The sequence below is a fragment of the Coregonus clupeaformis genome, unplaced genomic scaffold (genome assembly GCF_020615455.1).
Source record: "Coregonus clupeaformis isolate EN_2021a unplaced genomic scaffold, ASM2061545v1 scaf1343, whole genome shotgun sequence".
Taxonomy (NCBI): domain Eukaryota; kingdom Metazoa; phylum Chordata; class Actinopteri; order Salmoniformes; family Salmonidae; genus Coregonus; species Coregonus clupeaformis.
Genome location: NW_025534797.1, coordinates 102,501 through 119,163, shown reverse-complemented (window position 1 = coordinate 119,163; position 16,663 = coordinate 102,501). Strand labels below are relative to the sequence as shown.

The 16,663-nt window shown below is 41.9% G+C and overlaps 2 protein-coding genes and 1 long non-coding RNA gene across 3 annotated transcripts in view; 2 read left to right on the top strand and 1 right to left on the bottom strand.

Annotated features, from left to right (window-relative positions):
- The first annotated feature begins 6,323 nt into the window (after positions 1-6,323).
- On the top strand, positions 6,324-9,485 carry LOC121562076. The gene is made up of 3 exons (XR_006659552.1): positions 6,324-6,448; positions 6,916-7,222; positions 9,424-9,485. It is a non-coding gene; the product is annotated as an uncharacterized LOC121562076 (long non-coding RNA).
- A 470-nt stretch (positions 9,486-9,955) lies between these two features.
- LOC123486913 (leukocyte immunoglobulin-like receptor subfamily B member 3-like) overlaps positions 9,956-16,663 on the top strand; it is a 38,056-nt gene continuing 31,348 nt past the window's right edge. Inside the window, 2 exon segments of the mRNA XM_045218071.1 lie at positions 9,956-9,964; positions 10,223-10,496. Of these exon segments, the coding sequence (XP_045074006.1) occupies positions 9,956-9,964; positions 10,223-10,496 (283 nt within the window).
- The window catches only part of LOC121563275 (cysteine-rich protein 2-like), an 8,093-nt gene continuing 2,698 nt past the window's right edge, over positions 11,269-16,663 (bottom strand). The window contains exons 2-4 of the mRNA XM_045218070.1: positions 16,450-16,544; positions 15,636-15,690; positions 11,269-11,321 (exon numbers count right to left, since the gene is read on the bottom strand). Coding sequence (XP_045074005.1) covers positions 11,269-11,321; positions 15,636-15,690; positions 16,450-16,544 — 203 coding nt within the window. The remainder of the gene's footprint in view (positions 11,322-15,635; positions 15,691-16,449; positions 16,545-16,663) is intronic.

The following is a 16,663-nucleotide window of genomic DNA, read 5'->3' as shown; positions in this document are numbered from 1 at the left end:
TAATGTAGCAGGTTAGGATAATTAATGTGGGAGGTTAGGATAACTAACCTAGCAGGTTAGGATAATTAGTGTAGCAGGTTAGGTTAATTAATGTGGCAGGTTAGGAGAATTAACTTAGCAGGTTAGGATAATTAACGTGGCAGGTTAGGAGAATTAACTTAGCAGGTTAGGAGAATTAACGTGGCAGGATAGGATAATTAACGTGGCAGGTTAGGAGAACTAACGTAGCGGGTTAGGATAATTAACGTAGCTGATCAGGAGAATTAACGTAATGTGCGTGTGGTGAGGTTTTGCCATTTCAATCAGGAGAAAAATAGGAGTACTGCTGATCTAGGATCAGGTCCCCATTGTCCATGTAATGTTATTCATTAGGATCTAAAATACTATATAAAAATGAATACAGGCCTAGCTAGATATGAATGGACCCATTACCTTGATAAAGGATTGTTTTTCCACCGTAGGCCTGGTTCAGCAGTGTTAGTTCTGTAGTGCAACCCTGGCCCAGACTGGGTAAACATCGCCATCTAGTGGCCATGTAACTGCATGACAGGAAGACAAAGGGACCCTATTCACTAGCAGTGTTTCCCAACCAGGGGTACTAGGACCCCTGCGGTTACTGGACTATCCACAGGGGGTCCTTGAGAAGACTCATGAGACCAGAGGGTTACTGGTAAAATGCACATGAGAGGGTCCTCTGGGTAACTGAAAACGAAAAAGCCCATAAAGACTTCATAATTCATAAAGGTAATGTTACCTGACTGATATTAACTCATACAACAAAACGTATAAGATCTACTAAGTCTGTGTTCACCTCAGACCTTATTTTCAGCGTTTATCCCAAAACCCTAGTCTTTCCCCATTCATTTAGGCTACAAGCTGGCGAGCTCTATACAGTGCACACTGCTTTATGGCACCCTTTCACAGTCATGGGAGAATCTCAATTGCATACTCCTCGCCTCCTTCTCAAAACCCATTGGATGAGAAAGCCAGAGGTCCCGCCCCTCTGACCTTCTCCTCCAATGGGTTTAGAGAGTGAAGAGAGAGAACGGGAAGTATACAATTGAGATTCTCCCAGAGGTAACTGCATACATGGAGTGTGTCTGAAATGGGTGTTGCTAAAGAAGTGGGAGGATCAACATAAGTGGGTGTATGGAAACATAACAGCTAATTGGGCAGATTGGTTGCCACTCAAGACCATTTTTTGTGTGGCTGCTTGCTGCTTCCTTGTAGCAATTTAGCTAAACCTAACCCTAACTCTTTTCCTAATCTCATTATCCTGACCTTCTAGGTTAAACTGCAGAGTAAAAACCCATAACTGATCCAAATCAGACAGGCTAGATGCAGTTATTTTGAAATTAATATGTATTCAAAATGCCTGGCTTTTGAAACGGTTATTCAAATCATGGGCTATTCACTGCAGTTTACAGCCTGAGACTAGAGTTGTGTACTCACTTGAAAACAATAATAACATTCTTCATTACATTGTGTTGATGTAGCTTAGGTAGAATACGTTTCTTGTCCCTAACAAACTGAAACAATAGGGTAGGTTTTTCGAGCTAGGAGGGAGTTCTGCCTGACTCTGGCATCATAACTGAGAAGAATGGAATAAGGGATGCTTTTAATCATCATGTTACCTCGGCAGGCTTTTTATTTGAGAGAAACGGTGGTTTAGTTGACCCTGGTCAGCCAATCGACTGCTCTTCCCTCTGCCAGCCTCTAGCTGACTCAACGGTTGACCCGTCAACTTCTAGTCAATCTCTGTTTCATTTCAACTATTTACTATCTGTGATGTGTTAGATGTCTTGCTTAAGATTGATGTAAAAAAAAAAAAAAATCCACTGGGGCTGATATGCTTGATCCATTTATACTGCAGCGCTCTGCCCCCCTGATTGCTGAATCATCAACCCGTAACCTGACAGTTATATCTGGTACTATCTCCAAGGTTTGGAAGGCGGCCCATGTACTCCCCCTTCACAAAGGTGGTGACCCCTTGTGACCTAAATAATTTTCGCTCTATTTCTAAACTTTTTGCCTAGCTAAAATATTAGAATCCTTAATTAATTCTCAGCTAAGATGTATTCTAAATGTACATCAGTGGGGTTTTAGACCAGGTCATAGCACTATCTCTGCTGCATCCCTAGTTATAAATGATGTGGTTCACTGTAAGGATAGAAGGCAACATTGTGCTGCCCTCTTCATTGACCTGTCAAAGGCTGTTGATCACTCACTGCTAATTCAGAGGCTTGGCTCAATTGGCCTAGACCAGGCTGCATGTAACTGGTAAAAATGACTTGACAGATAGGAACTCAATGTGTATCTACTGATGGTGTTAAATCAGGCGACAGTGTGCTTTAGGACCATGCGGAGGGTTCTGAGCAGTCGGGTAGGCTGTTTGGAGTGTTTATCCAACTGGATAAAAACAAAATGAATATAAATAAAGTTATGTCTCCCCACTTCTAAAACCAAAGTTGCACCTATGCTGTTTACATTAACAATATTGACTTGTCTATAAAAAACTGTAACCTCCACTTGTATACAGTTGATAGTTGTTGTGTATGCAATTTCCCCCACGGTTGACCAGGCTCTATCTGAACTACAGTCTGCCTTCATGGAATTACAGAAAAACTTTATTGACCTGAAATGAGCATTGAATGCAGGGAAAACTCAGTATATGTTGTTCTCTAGTGCACATCAAAATAACTGATTTAATGTACTTTGAATGGTGTCCATATTGATTGTGTCCCTGCTTATAAATATCTGGGAATCTGGATAGATGAAAAGCTGTCTTTTAAAAAGCATATTGATGAGTTAGTTAAGAAGTTGAGAATAGAAATGGGCTTCTTCTATAGAAACAGGTCCTGCCTCTCGCTAAACAGTAGAAAGCAGATAATTCAGTCAACGTTCCTATCGGTCCTAGACTATGGTGACATCATTTACATTTACATTTACGTCATTTAGCAGACGCTCTTATCGATTTACAAATTGGTGCATTCACCTTATAGCCAGTGGAACAACCACTTTACAATATGTTTTATTTTATTTTGGGGGTGGGGTAAGTGGGGGTAGAAGGATTACTTTATCCTATCCCAGGTATTCCTTAAAGAGGTGGGGTTTCAAGTGTCTCTGGAAGGTGGTGAGTGACTCCGCTGTCCTGGCGTCGTGAGGGAGCTTGTTCCACCATTGGGGTGCCAGAGCAACGAACAGTTTTGACTGGGCTGAGCGGGAGCTGTGCTTCCGCAGAGGTAGGGGGGCCAGCAGGCCAGATGTGGATGAACGCAATGCCCTCGTTTGGGTGTAGGGACTGATCAGAGCCTGAAGGTACGGAGGTGCCGTTCCCCTCACAGCTCCGTAGGCAAGCACCATGGTCTTGTAGCAGATGCGAGCTTCAACTGGAAGCCAGTGGAGTGTGCGGAGGAGCGGGGTGACGTGAGAGAACTTGGGAAGGTGAACAGAGGGGAGAGGTGCGCTTGTGAAGTTGGAAAACATTTTGTGTACGTTTTTTTCCCCGAATTGGTTTTAACTGCACTCTACTTTACTTACCTTAACAAAATAAGATGTATAGTTGAATATTTTAGAAATGAGTCGTCTCAATTCGCTTGCTGCTTGGCTGTATTGACGAAGGTTCCAGTGCCACTGGCAGTGGCTTCGGGAGCTGCTTGGGTTCGTCGGATCGGGAGCTGGAGAGGACAGTTTAGTCTGAGGTCATTTAAGGGCTTCGGGGACACTGGACATCGTTTTTCGGATGCATGCAGGGCACTTTCTGCCTATTGGATTATAAATAGTCAACTGTTGGTTTCAAGGGCTTTCTATCGTGATAACTGTGGGGTTAGACTGTTTGTTTTTTATAGCTCCAACGGCGCCAACGAACATTTTCAGTTTAGCACCCGGGTTTAGGTTATCTTAAAATATTATTGTATTGTGTGTATTGCCAATTGTTTGCAAGTGGATCATTCATTATTCATTCTTTTTATATACACATTCTATCTGTAGGTAAGAACCCTGGTCTCTTTGGTTTTTCTTTAGCGAGTTTAGTCATACCAGGTTTATTATGTACTGAGTGGACCTTTTCACCATACTTTTACTCTATGGATTTATCTGAGCCTGTGGTGATAGGGTTACATCAACATTATAAATATGGTGGAAACTCCCACTAGTCCATGCCTCCACCAATCCAATGCTTTTAGATTATGGGAAGTAGTGAACAAGTGCACACTTCAGGAGAAAGGAGATATTATTGGGACACACTCAGATGCTCTGTTAATCAACCACATTGGTCTACCACAAGGCTTCCTTGGTTCAAACTGTCAGATTATTGTTATAATGTTGTTTTTAGTATAGAGATAATGATGTTATTGATTATCAATGTTATGATATTGATTATGATGTAGAGTATTGTTATGATGTTGTTGGTAGTATATAGATAATGATGTTATTGATTACAAAAATGCGAGGGGTGTATTCAGTTTTGTGAGATACTGTATGTTAGAGCAGGAGTAGGGGGGTAGAAGTTAGAGGTCTGTTACCTGAGTCAAGATCAACAGGAGGGAGGGAGGGAGGGAGGGAGGGAGGGAGAGAGGGAGGGAGGGAGAGAGAGAGAGAGGTTAAATTAACATCAACAGACTAACATGCAGTCAACTGAATATCTTTTTCATCACTGACTTCTAACAAGTGATGTCATCACAACCAGTAACCTTTTCCACTCTTCCACTTTTGGTCCGGCTCAGCTTGACCTCTGACCTCTGAAATGAATGATTTAAAAAACAGACAAAGCAAAGGTATTAAATTAGATATAAACTCATCTGCAAAGAGAGTTACACATTTCCATGGAAAGGGAATGTACACTAAATGACCAAAAGTATGTGGACACCTGCTTGTCAAACATCTCATTCCAAAGTCATGACCATTAGTATGAAGTTGGTCCCCCTTTGCTGCTATGACAGCCTCCACTGTTCAGAGAAGGCTTTCCACTAGATGTTGGAACATTGCTGCGGGGACCTGCTTCCATTCAGCCACAAGAGCATTAGTGAGGTAATGTTAAATATACATTGCTGCGTGGATTTTTTCCTTTGGACTGCCAGATGGTGAAGCGTGATTCATCACTCCAGAGAACGTGTTTTCAATGCTCCAGAGTCCAATGGCGGTGGGCTTTACACCTCTCCAGCCAATGCTTGGCATTGCTCATGGTGATCTTAGGCTTTTGTTTGGTTGCTCAACCATGGAAACCCATTTCATGAAGCTCCCAACTAACAGTTCTTGTGCTGACGTTGCTTCCAGAGGCAGTTTGGAACTCGTAGTGAGTGTTGCAACCGAGGACAGACGGTTTTTACACGCTACCCTCTTCAGCACTCGGCGGTCCCGTTCTGTGAGCTTGTGTGGCCTACCACTTCACGCTGAGCCGTTGTTGCTCCTAGACGTTTCCCTTCACAATAACAGAACTTACAGTTGACCGAGGCAGCTCCAGCAGGGCAGACATTTTACTAAATTACTTGTTGGAAAGGTGGCATCCTGTGACGGTGCCACGTTGAAAGTCAATGAGGTCTTCAGTATGGGCCATTCTACTGCCAATGTTTGTCTATGGAGATTGCATGGCTGTGTGCTCGATTTTATACACCTGTCAGGAAGGGGTGTGGCTGAAATAGAATCCACTAATTTGAAGGGGTGTCCACATACTTTTGTATCTATAGTGTGTGTACACACGTGTGTTGTTGCATCATACTATCGATAAGCCTATCTTCCCCATCACATCATGAAAGGTCATGTTGATGTTCATTTAACCTCTGCCTCCTCTCTCTCTCTCTCTCTCTCTCTCTCTCTCTCTCTCTCTCTCTCTCTCTCTCTCTCTCTCTCTCTCTCTCTCTCTCTCTCTCTCTCTCAGATATCCAGGCTCAAAGCATCAGTCCACCAGGTAGGTAGAGTATACATCTACAGTGATTATAGCAGTTCAATATTAGTCAACTTTATTATCCCACATGGAGAAATTCATGTGTCCATACACACCATTCTAAAACCCAATAACAAGTACTGTTTTATGGAACTACTAATACTTGTCAACCACAAAGCATTACTGCTGTTAGAATAACAGAAGCCCTGTCATAATCTGTCCTCACCACTGTGTTTTCCTCTCTGCTGTTTACAGCTGAACAATCAGTCAGACTGGTGAATGGGACCACTTCCTGCTCTGGGAATGTGGAAATCTTCTCCAGAGGAGAGTGGTCAGGTCTATGTACTGATTGGTGGACCATGAGAGAGACTAAGGTTATATGTAGAGAGCTGGGCTGTGGGAATGCTGTAGCTGAATCTGCAGAACTTCTGGTTGAAGAGGGAAGAAGAAATATCCTAATATGGAGTAGATGCAGTGGAGATGAGTCTACTTTTAGAGAGTGTATCATCCATGGAGAAGGACCTGATTTCTGTAATGGTGAATATTATCATCATGTGATCTGTTCAGGTAAGACACTGGTAATATTGAGAGATTTGATTTGTACATTATACAAGATTAGCATATATCATGTTTTATGTGTTTTCCATTTCATTTAAAGAGAGGGAGAGATGTTAGATGTATTTAAACATTATATTTGTGTTTGTCATATTGGTTTATGGGAGATATATCTGTGCATCATTTTTGTGTATGGGTGGTCCCAGAGTGCATGGGCAGATCATTGTAGTTCAGATGTTACTGAAGTGAAGCTGCCTGATGGATGTCCAGCTGTTTATTTTCTATAAAGTGAAGTGAACTTATTCCTGTCTCCTGCCTGCATTATTCCCAACCCTGTCCTGAGTGACTAAGAACCCATTTCTACCTCTTACAGTATCAAACATAGCAACCTACAATATTTTATCCAACATATTTGTGTTTAGTCCTTGACAGTGTCATCAACAAAACTGATTGAATGTTCAACCAACTCTTTTCTCCAGAGTCTGTGCAGCTTGTGGATGGAGCTGGCCTCTGCTCTGGGAGACTGGAGGTGAAGTCCAATCAGTCCTGGGCCTCAGTGTGTGAAGCTGACTTTGACCAGCAGGATGCAGAGGTAGTCTGTGGGGAGCTTGGCTGTGGGGCTCCTGCAGCTCTACAGGGGGGGGCTCTATGGAGAAGGTGAGGGTCAGACCTGGGATAAAGAGTTCCAGTGTAAAGGCAATGAGTCCCTTCTCCTGGACTGTGACACCTCAGACAGAAAAAACAACACCTGCCTACCTGGTAATGCTGTTGGACTCACCTGCTCAGGTAAGAAACAGTTTGTCACTCAATCAACATTGTTTCTCTCACCTGGAGTGAAGAATATGAGAGGCAATATATAGTGGGCTCCAAAATTACTGGCACCCCTGTCTGGCAATGCACAAACAATACTTACAGAAATATAAACACTATAATTATAGAGAGAAACTGAAAATACCAACATGTGAGAAATACTGTACTATATTAATGTTCCAATGGAACCCACCAAAATCATTTATTGATTAAATAAAAAATCAATGTCCTCCAAATCAAGGTTTCACAATTAATTGCACCCTTAAAGATTATTGTAAATAACATCTACCAAAATTGAACCAGTGTTAAGTGAATATTTTAATCTCAATGGTTGAACTCAACTATTTCAGTGTCTCTGTGCGTCTCCCAAAAGGTTGTAATGCTTTTGGATCAATAAACAGACAGAGTCCCGGTCTGCATAGTCAGGCCTTTATTCATTGAGAATTCTGTTCATCACAATTTCAGAGTCCATCTTTTATACTCACACGTCATACAAAAATCCCACCCCTTTTAGGCGGGCTGTTTTCCTCTGCTCTCCTAACCATCAGGTCACACACACATGTTCTTATCATAGGCTGCATTCCTTAGTTATCGCCGTCCTCATACTCCTTAAAAAGCCTAACCGTTTCTCTCCTCCCTTAATTGGGAGGCCTCTTTATCTTGGTTTCCCAGTTGTCTGTAGCCAGTTCTCCTTGTCCTTTGTTGTCTGGTCTAACTCTTACTCACATTGCTAAATAGTAGCTCAATGTCATAATCTTTACTGGTCCTACAACCACACATTCTAACACATTTCACACAGTTTCAGGGTGTAATAATTAGTCATTAATAATTATTCTATCAACCAGGAATTAAATTCCACTTATTTAAGTGTATCTAAGTCTTAAGGAACTATATTGAGCCATTACATCACTTCCTGTTTCACTAGGATATAAAAATGAGGTAACACGCATACAATATCCCTTTGTCATCCAACACCATGAAGAAAACAAAATAACTGGCAGTTCAAAAGAGACAGATGGTCGTAGACCTTCATAAATCTGGTAATGGCTACAAGAAGATCCACAAACGATTGAATATACCACTGAGCACTGTCAGGGCAATTATTAAAAAATAAAAAAGATATGGAACAGTTGAAAACCTCACGGTAGAGGACGCAAATGCATTTTGCCCCCCAGGATAGGGAGGAGGATGGTGAGAGAAGCAACAAAATCCCCAAGAATAACTGTGAACGAATTGCAGGCCTTGGTGCGTCTTGGGGTCACCAGGTTTCAAAAGCACCATCAGACCCCCAACCCAGGCCTTTTGGAAGGGTTGCCAGAAGAAAGCCCTTTCGCCCCAAGACACAATGCAAGCGCTTTGAGTTTGCCAAATGTCATTTACATTATGACTGGAAGAAGGTGCTCTGGTCAGATGAGACCAAATTGAACGTTTTGGTCAGATACAGCAGCGACATGTTTGGCGTCGAAACAGAGATGCATACAAGGAGAGGCACCTCATACCCACTGTGAAATATGGTGGTGGGTCAGTGATGATTTGGGGCTGTTTTAATTCCAGAGGTCCAGGGGCACTGGATGGCATAATGAATTCCACCAAGTATCAGGCAATTTCGGCTGACAAAGAAGGCTGGGATTTGGCCGTAGGTGGACATTCCAACAAGACAATGACCCAAAACATACCTCAAGATTCACACAGAAATGGTTCTGTGACAACAAAATCAATGTTCTGCCATGGCCATCTCAGTCAGACCTCAATCCAATCAAAAATCTGTGGGCTGAGTTGAAGAGGGCAGTTGATAAGCACCAACCCAAGAATGTGAAGGATCTTGAAAGGATCTGCATAGAGGAATGGTCCAAAATCCCTCCAAATATGTTCCTTAACCTTGTCAAACATTACAGGAAAAGACTCCATGCTGTTATCCTTGCCTGAGGTGGTTGCACTAAGTACCAAATGAGGAGTGCCAATAATTATGAAACCTTGATTTAGGTGACATTTATTTTGTATTAAATAATTGTATGATTTTGGTTGGTTCCATTGAAACATTAATAAAGTACAGTATTGTTTACATTCTTTAAAGTATTGTTTGTGCAGTCAGGGGTGTCAGTAATTTTGGAGACCATTGTAGGTGTGTTTTAGTGAGAAAATAGTAAGATTACTGTCTCTCTCTCTTCTTTTCTCAGAGCCTGATGATGTGAGGCTGGTGGGAGGAGGCAGTCGCTGTGCTGGTGGAGTGGAGCTGTACTACCAGGGAGAGTGGAGGGCTGTGGGAGCTGAAGACTGGTTCAAGGAGGATTACTGGAACCAGAGTAATATAGCTGCAGTAGTGTGTAGACAGCTGGGTTGTGGCTCCACTGTTTCAGTTCTACCTGGAAACACCACTATAGGGTTTAGAGTTGACTGTTATGGGTCTGAGTCTACACTGAGGGATTGTAGGAGAACAAATTATCTCTTTCCTGGACGCACAGTGATCTGCTCAGGTAATAACAAGATATTATATTTATATTCAACTGATTTCCTTCATTCATACAACTTCCTCTGCACCTCTCACAATGACTGTTTAGCTTGTAAGTCTGCTTTGCAAAACAGATCACTCAGTCAAGTAGGAATAAAATACAACTTAAATATCCCAGAATGCTTTTGTATTTGAGTGTTATCTCACTGATCGTCTCTACTCACTGCCACTGTCACATGTCATGTTATTGTCATATCTAAATGAGGAAAGTAGTTGAGGAGCTACGTTTTCTTTTTCTCTCCTCTTGTTCCAGATGTCCTGCTTCAGCCTGATATCAACATATGTTGTCTCAGTGACTGTAGGCCCACTACTCATGTTGCCCTGTGAGGGAGGGTGGCTAGCACTGTTACATGCTGATGTTATTGTCATATCTATAGGAAACTATTTGAAGAGGTTTTTCTTGTTCTCTTTTATTGTTACAGATCTCCTGGTCCAGCCTGATATCTTCCTGACTGACTCAATGGGAGGGTCTCCAGGGGCCACCAGGGGCCGAAGTGTTTAGGGGCTACAGCTTCACCATCACCTGCTCCACTCAGCCACAGTACCCAGGAGGCTCCTTCCTCCTCACGTTCACCGGCTCCAACAGAACCCAGACCCAGCCAGCTGTCAATCACTCTGCTGCCTTCCTCTTCCCTGCTGCAGATGGCTCCCACCAAGGGAACTACAGCTGTGTTTATGACAATTATGTTTTCTCTCATAACTTCTCCTCTGAGAGTGAGCTCCTCTCCCTCACCGTCACAGGTAACTGAACATGAACCAGACTTATAACTTTGTCATTGACAGATTTCCCACAGATCTATGTGATGATGATCTGTCCCCTCATCAAAGGTGTTTCTGTTTGCAGCCTCTCCTCTGCCAGCCTTCATCATCAGACACGTTGTAGTGCTGCTGATCCTACTGACAGCCATCACCACCTTCTACCTGTACTACAAGGTAAAGACATTTACTCAGACGTTACAAGTCATTTAAATGTTTGTGTCTATGAGCAGGGTTCAGATTCTACATTGGTTTATATATGTGTTTAAGGTGTGTGATTAACCAGATGAGAATGAGAGGCGCGCCCGCAGAGAATGAGAGCGCGCAGCAGAGAACGAGACACAGAGACACACACACAGAGAGAACGAGAGACCGGGATTTTAATAATAGCTGAAAAGTTCAGAATTAGTTTATCTTTCTAGAACCTTGGAAGACATCTAAAAAGAGTGACAGCAACCACCATGATTCCTTTTAGTTTGTTTTTTTGCAACCATAGTAACATGAGGTTATGGTAACATGGGGTTTTGATTATTGTTAGAGAGTAGCTCAATTACGTCTGTTTTGTGTTCCAGAATGTATTGCTGCTTTTAGCTTTTGTCTTTATGTCTTTATCTTATTTAGTGTTTCTCTTAGATTCTTTATCTTGAAGTGTTTACATTATTAGTCCATGACTGACTCACTCACTCACTCTTGGTGCTGTGTCTCCCTAGACCACCAGGAGGCAGAAGAGAGTGAACAGGGTGAGCAGCATGGATCTTTATGTTGATGCCAATGCCATGGAGATGGTCTCTCTGAGCTCCAGAGCTGAAGCTGGACCGGGAGAGGAGAGAGCAGCCCAGGGGACTGAGTAGGAGTAGAATGACGCTGACCCTAAATGTTGATCTTAGGTTAGTTTTGTGTTTTGAACTCGATGGTCAGCAGTGGACTGGTGTTTAAAATGTGGCAGCAAACCTTAAGTGGTTCTAATTTTAATAACACAAGTTAAGAATTAGTTTATCTTTTTATAACCTTGGAAGAAATCTAAAAGGAGTGATTGTAACCACCATTATTCATTTTTGTTTGTTTTGTACCACCATGGTACCATGGGGTTTTGGGTATCATGGGGTTTTGGTAACATGGGGTTTGGGTAACATGGGGTTTTGGTAACATGGGGTTTTGGGTAACATGAGGTTTGGGTAACATGGGGTTTTGGTAACATGGGGTTTTGGTAACATGGGGGTTTTGGTAACATGGGGGTTTTGGTAACATGGGGTTTTGGTAACATGGAGTTTTGGTAACATGGGGGTTTTGGTAACATGGGGTTTTGGTAACATGGGGTTTTGGGTACCGTGGGGTTTTGGTAACATGGGGTTTTGGGTAACATGGAGTTTTGGGTAACATGGGGTTTTGATTATTTTTAGAGAGTAGCTCAATTACGTCTGTTTTGTGTTCCAGAATGTATTGCTGCTTTTAGCTTTTGTCTTTATGTCTTTATCTTATTTAGTGTTTCTCTTAGAGTCTTTATCTTGAAGTGTTTCCATTATTAGTCCATGTATTATTATAATCATCTGTTCATTCTTTGTATTTTGAAACATCTGAATAAAGGGGTCATTTTAGTTTGTTGTTGGGGTTTGTTTTGTTGCTGTTGTTTACCTCTCATGATGTTATTCATTATAAATATTATGGTATTGATTATTATGTAGATTATTGTTATGATGTTTGTACTATATAGAGATATTTATGTTATTCTCTTATGATCTGTGGGTTACAGAGAAAGTATAGTACTTAGTTCAGGTCTGATATACATTAAATTGTGAATATGCTGTGTGCAAATCAATCAATTAATCAAATTAAAGTAAATAAATATGGTAATATATATCAATGATCTCAAGTGTTTATTTCATATTTGTGATGTGAGTGCAGATTATGTTGATGTTATGTTATTTACCCTTTACAGATAAAGACCTGTTGCTCTCTAAACTGCCATGTAATCACTGAATGCTTTTAATAAACTCACAGGCTGTCAGTCTTGTGTGATTTCTCTCTTGGAAAGACTACAACATACAGTATGAATTAACTGAGATCAGTCTTGTGTGATTTCTCTCTTGGAAAGACTACAACATACAGTATGAATTAACTGAGATCAGTCTTGTGTGATTTCTCTCTTAGACAGACTACAACATACAGTATGAATTAACTGAGATCAGTCATGTGTGATTTCCAACCAAGTTTTTCACACATATGATAATGATAGTAGATAGCTGGATGGAAGCAGTGTAGAAAAAGTAACCAACTGTCATACTTGAGTAAAAGAAAAGACACCTTAATAGATAATGACTCAAGTAAAAGTGAAAGTCACCCAGTAAAACATTTGGTTTTAAATATACTTCATGATCAAGAAAAAAAAGTATATAATTTATTTCAAATTCAGTATATTAAGCAAACCAGGCAGGCAGCACGTTTTTTGGGGAAGTGTGTTCCACTACTAACAGAGGAACAAGGGGAAGTGTGTTCCACTACTAACAGAGGAACAGGGGGAAGTGTTCCACTACTAACAGAGGAACAGGGGGAAGTGTGTTCCACTACTAACAGAGGAACAGGGGGAAGTGTTCCACTACTAACAGAGGAACAGGGGGAAGTGTGTTCCACTACTAACAGAGGAACAGGGGGAAGTGTGTTCCACTACTAACAGAGGAACAGGGGGAAGTGTTCCACTACTAACAGAGGAACAGGGGGAAGTGTTCCACTACTAACAGAGGAACAAGGGGAAGTGTGTTTCACTACTAACAGAGGAACAGGGGGAAGTGTGTTCCACTACTAACAGAGGAACAGGGGGAAGTGTTCCACTACTAACAGAGGAACAGGGGGAAGTGTTCCACTACTAACAGAGGAACAGGGGGAAGTGTGTTTCACTACTAACAGAGGAACAGGGGAAGTGTTCCACTACTAACAGAGGAATAGGGGGAAGTGTTCCACTACTAACAGAGGAACAGGGGGAAGTGTGTTTCACTACTAACAGAGGAACAGGGGGAAGTGTGTTTCACTACTAACAGAGGAACAGGGGGAAGTGTGTTCCACTACTAACAGAGGAACAGGGGGAAGTGTGTTCCACTACTAACAGAGGAACAGGGGGAAGTGTTCCACTACTAACAGAGGAATAGGGGGAAGTGTTCCACTACTAACAGAGGAACAGGGGGAAGTGTTCCACTACTAACAGAGGAACAGGGGGAAGTGTGTTCCACTACTAACAGAGGAACAGGGGGAAGTGTGTTTCACTACTAACAGAGGAACAGGGGGAAGTGTGTTCCACTACTAACAGAGGAACAGGGGGAAGTGTGTTTCACTACTAACAGAGGAACAGGGGGAAGTGTTCCACTACTAACAGAGGAATAGGGGAAGTGTTCCACTACTAACAGAGGAACAGGGGGAAGTGTGTTCCACTACTAACAGAGGAACAGGGGGAAGTGTTCCACTACTAACAGAGGAACAGGGGGAAGTGTTCCACTACTAACAGAGGAACAGGGGGAAGTGTGTTCCACTACTAACAGAGGAACAGGAAGAAGTGTGTGTGTGTTTGTGTGCATGTGTACCAGCTCTGTCTCACTCAAATGCCCATTCCAGCAGACTGTGCTCTCTCTCTCTCTCTCTCTCTCTCTCTCTCTCTCTCTCTCTCTCTCTCTCTCTCTCTCTCTCTCTCTCTCTCTCTCTCTCCTCTGCCCTCCCTCCCAACCCACTCCTCTCTCTCCTCCCTCTCTCTGTGCTCCTCTCTCTCTCTACTCCTCACTCTCTCTCTCTCTCTCTCTCTCTCTCTCTCTCTCTCTCTCTCTCTCTCTCTCTCTCTCTCTCTCTCTCTCTCTCTCTCTCTCTCTCTCTCTAATTTCAATTTCAATTTAAGGGCTTTATTGGCATGGGAAACGTATGTTAACATTGCCAAAGCAAGTGAAGTAGATAGTAAACAAAAGTGAAATAAACAATAAATATTAACAGTAAACATTACACTCAGAAGTTTCAAAAGAATAAAGGCATTTCAAATGTCATATTATGTATATATGCAGTGTTGTAACAATGTGCAAATAGTTAATGTACAAATGGGAAAATAAATAAACATAATATGGGTTGTATTTACAATGGTGTTTGTTCTTCACTGGTTGACCTTTTCTTGTGGCAACAGGTCACGAGTCTTGCAGCTGTGATGGCACACTGTGGTTTTTCACTATCTCTCTCTCTCTCTCTCTCTCTCTCACACACACACACACACACATACACATACACACACTCCTTCTCTGGCTTTGGTTGATGACAGAGAAAGGGAGAGGTGCATAGCTACACTCCAATTCTATAAGTGTGTGTGTGTGTGTTCAGAACTCCGGTGGTATTCTAGACATGATCTTCCTAGGGAGTGTCCACTCCAGTACATGTGTAGTATAAGGATGTGTTGAGGCCTAAAGGGACCCTGTGTTTAACTCACACACTGCAACAAGCCGGCTGTAGGAGCTTTTGGTTTATTGAAGAACAACCGTTGTCTCCATTGAGCACAAAGTTGTGGTCCAGGTAGTTGTTTTATGATTGACTGAAAGAGGGGGACTTTCAGAGTGAGACTGATGTCTGTTGGTTGGATAGTAGTTAATTAAATGTCAGGTTGGTTGGATAGTAGTTAATTAAATGTCAGGTTGGTTGTCTATTGGTTATTTCTTGGTTGGTCGAACATTGGTTGGTTGGTTGAATGTTGGGCCTAGTTGTTTAGTCATTGGCTTGTTGGCTGAATGTCAGGTTGGTTGAACATAGATCCTTGTTGATAGGCTGTTAGTTTTCATTAGGTTGTATTTTGGTTGTTTTTTTGGTTAGACTGGTTCCTAGGAGGAGGAAGAGGAAGAGGAGGCTGAGCTGTGACCGAATGACATCATTCTCCCTACCTGCTGAGAGAGAGAGAGAGAGAGAGAGAGAGAGAGAGAGAGAGAGAGAGAGAGAGAGAGAGAGAGAGAGAGAGAGAGAGAGAGAGAGAGAGAGAGAGAGAGAGAGAGAGAGAGAGAGAGAGAGAGAGAGAGAGAGAGAGAGAGAGAGAGATACATGAGAGACTTACTGTATACACCATATTTATGGGAATAGGCTGCCATTTGGTACAGTACATCACCAGGGAATAGCTACCTCTGGGACCGAACGTCTTCATGTAACAGTTAGTGCAGTAGGGCTTCTCATCATGCTGAAACACAATGCACAGAAAACATCTTAGTTCATTAGATACATAGATATACACAGATAGAAAGATATACACAGATAGATAGATAGATATACACAGATAGATAGATAGATATACACAGATAGATAGATAGATATACACAGATAGATAGATATACACAGATAGATAGATAGATAGATAGATAGATAGATAGATAGATAGATAGATAGATAGATAGATAGATAGATAGATAGATAGATAGATAGATAGATAGATAGATAGATAGATAGATAGATAGATAGATAGATAGATAGATAGATAGATAGATAGATAGATAGATAGATAGATAGATAGATAGATAGATAGATAGATAGATAGATAGATAGATAAGATAGATAGATAGATAGATAGATAGATAGATAGATGGATAGATAGATAGATAGATAGATAGATAGATAGATAGGATAGATAGGATAGATAGATAGATAGATAGATAGATAGATAGATAGATAGATAGATAGATAGATAGATAGATAGATAGATAGATAGATAGATAGATAGATAGATAGATAGATAGATAGATAGATAGATAGATAGATAGATAGATAGACCTCCTACATCTCCCCCTCCACGTTATACCTCCCTCCCTCTTGTCCTGGGGTCAACTGTCTCTGACACTTTTGGGACTATCTTTCCCCCTCTCTCGCCCCTCCCTCTCAGCTCCCGTTCCTCCCTCCCCCTTCTCTCCCTCCTCCTCTTCCCTCCCTCTCTCTCTCTCCATACCTCTGCATGTTGTCCTGGGGTCAACTGTCTCTGACACTGTTGACACTTCAGACACAGAGGGTGGTAGTCACGCCCCAACGACCTCTTCTTCTCACCTGGACCAATGGGGTTCAAGGATACCAAGGGTTAGAGGTTAAATGTCTGTCATGGACCAATGGGGTTCATGGATACCAAGGGTTAGAGGTTAAATGTCTGTCATGAACCAATGGGGTTA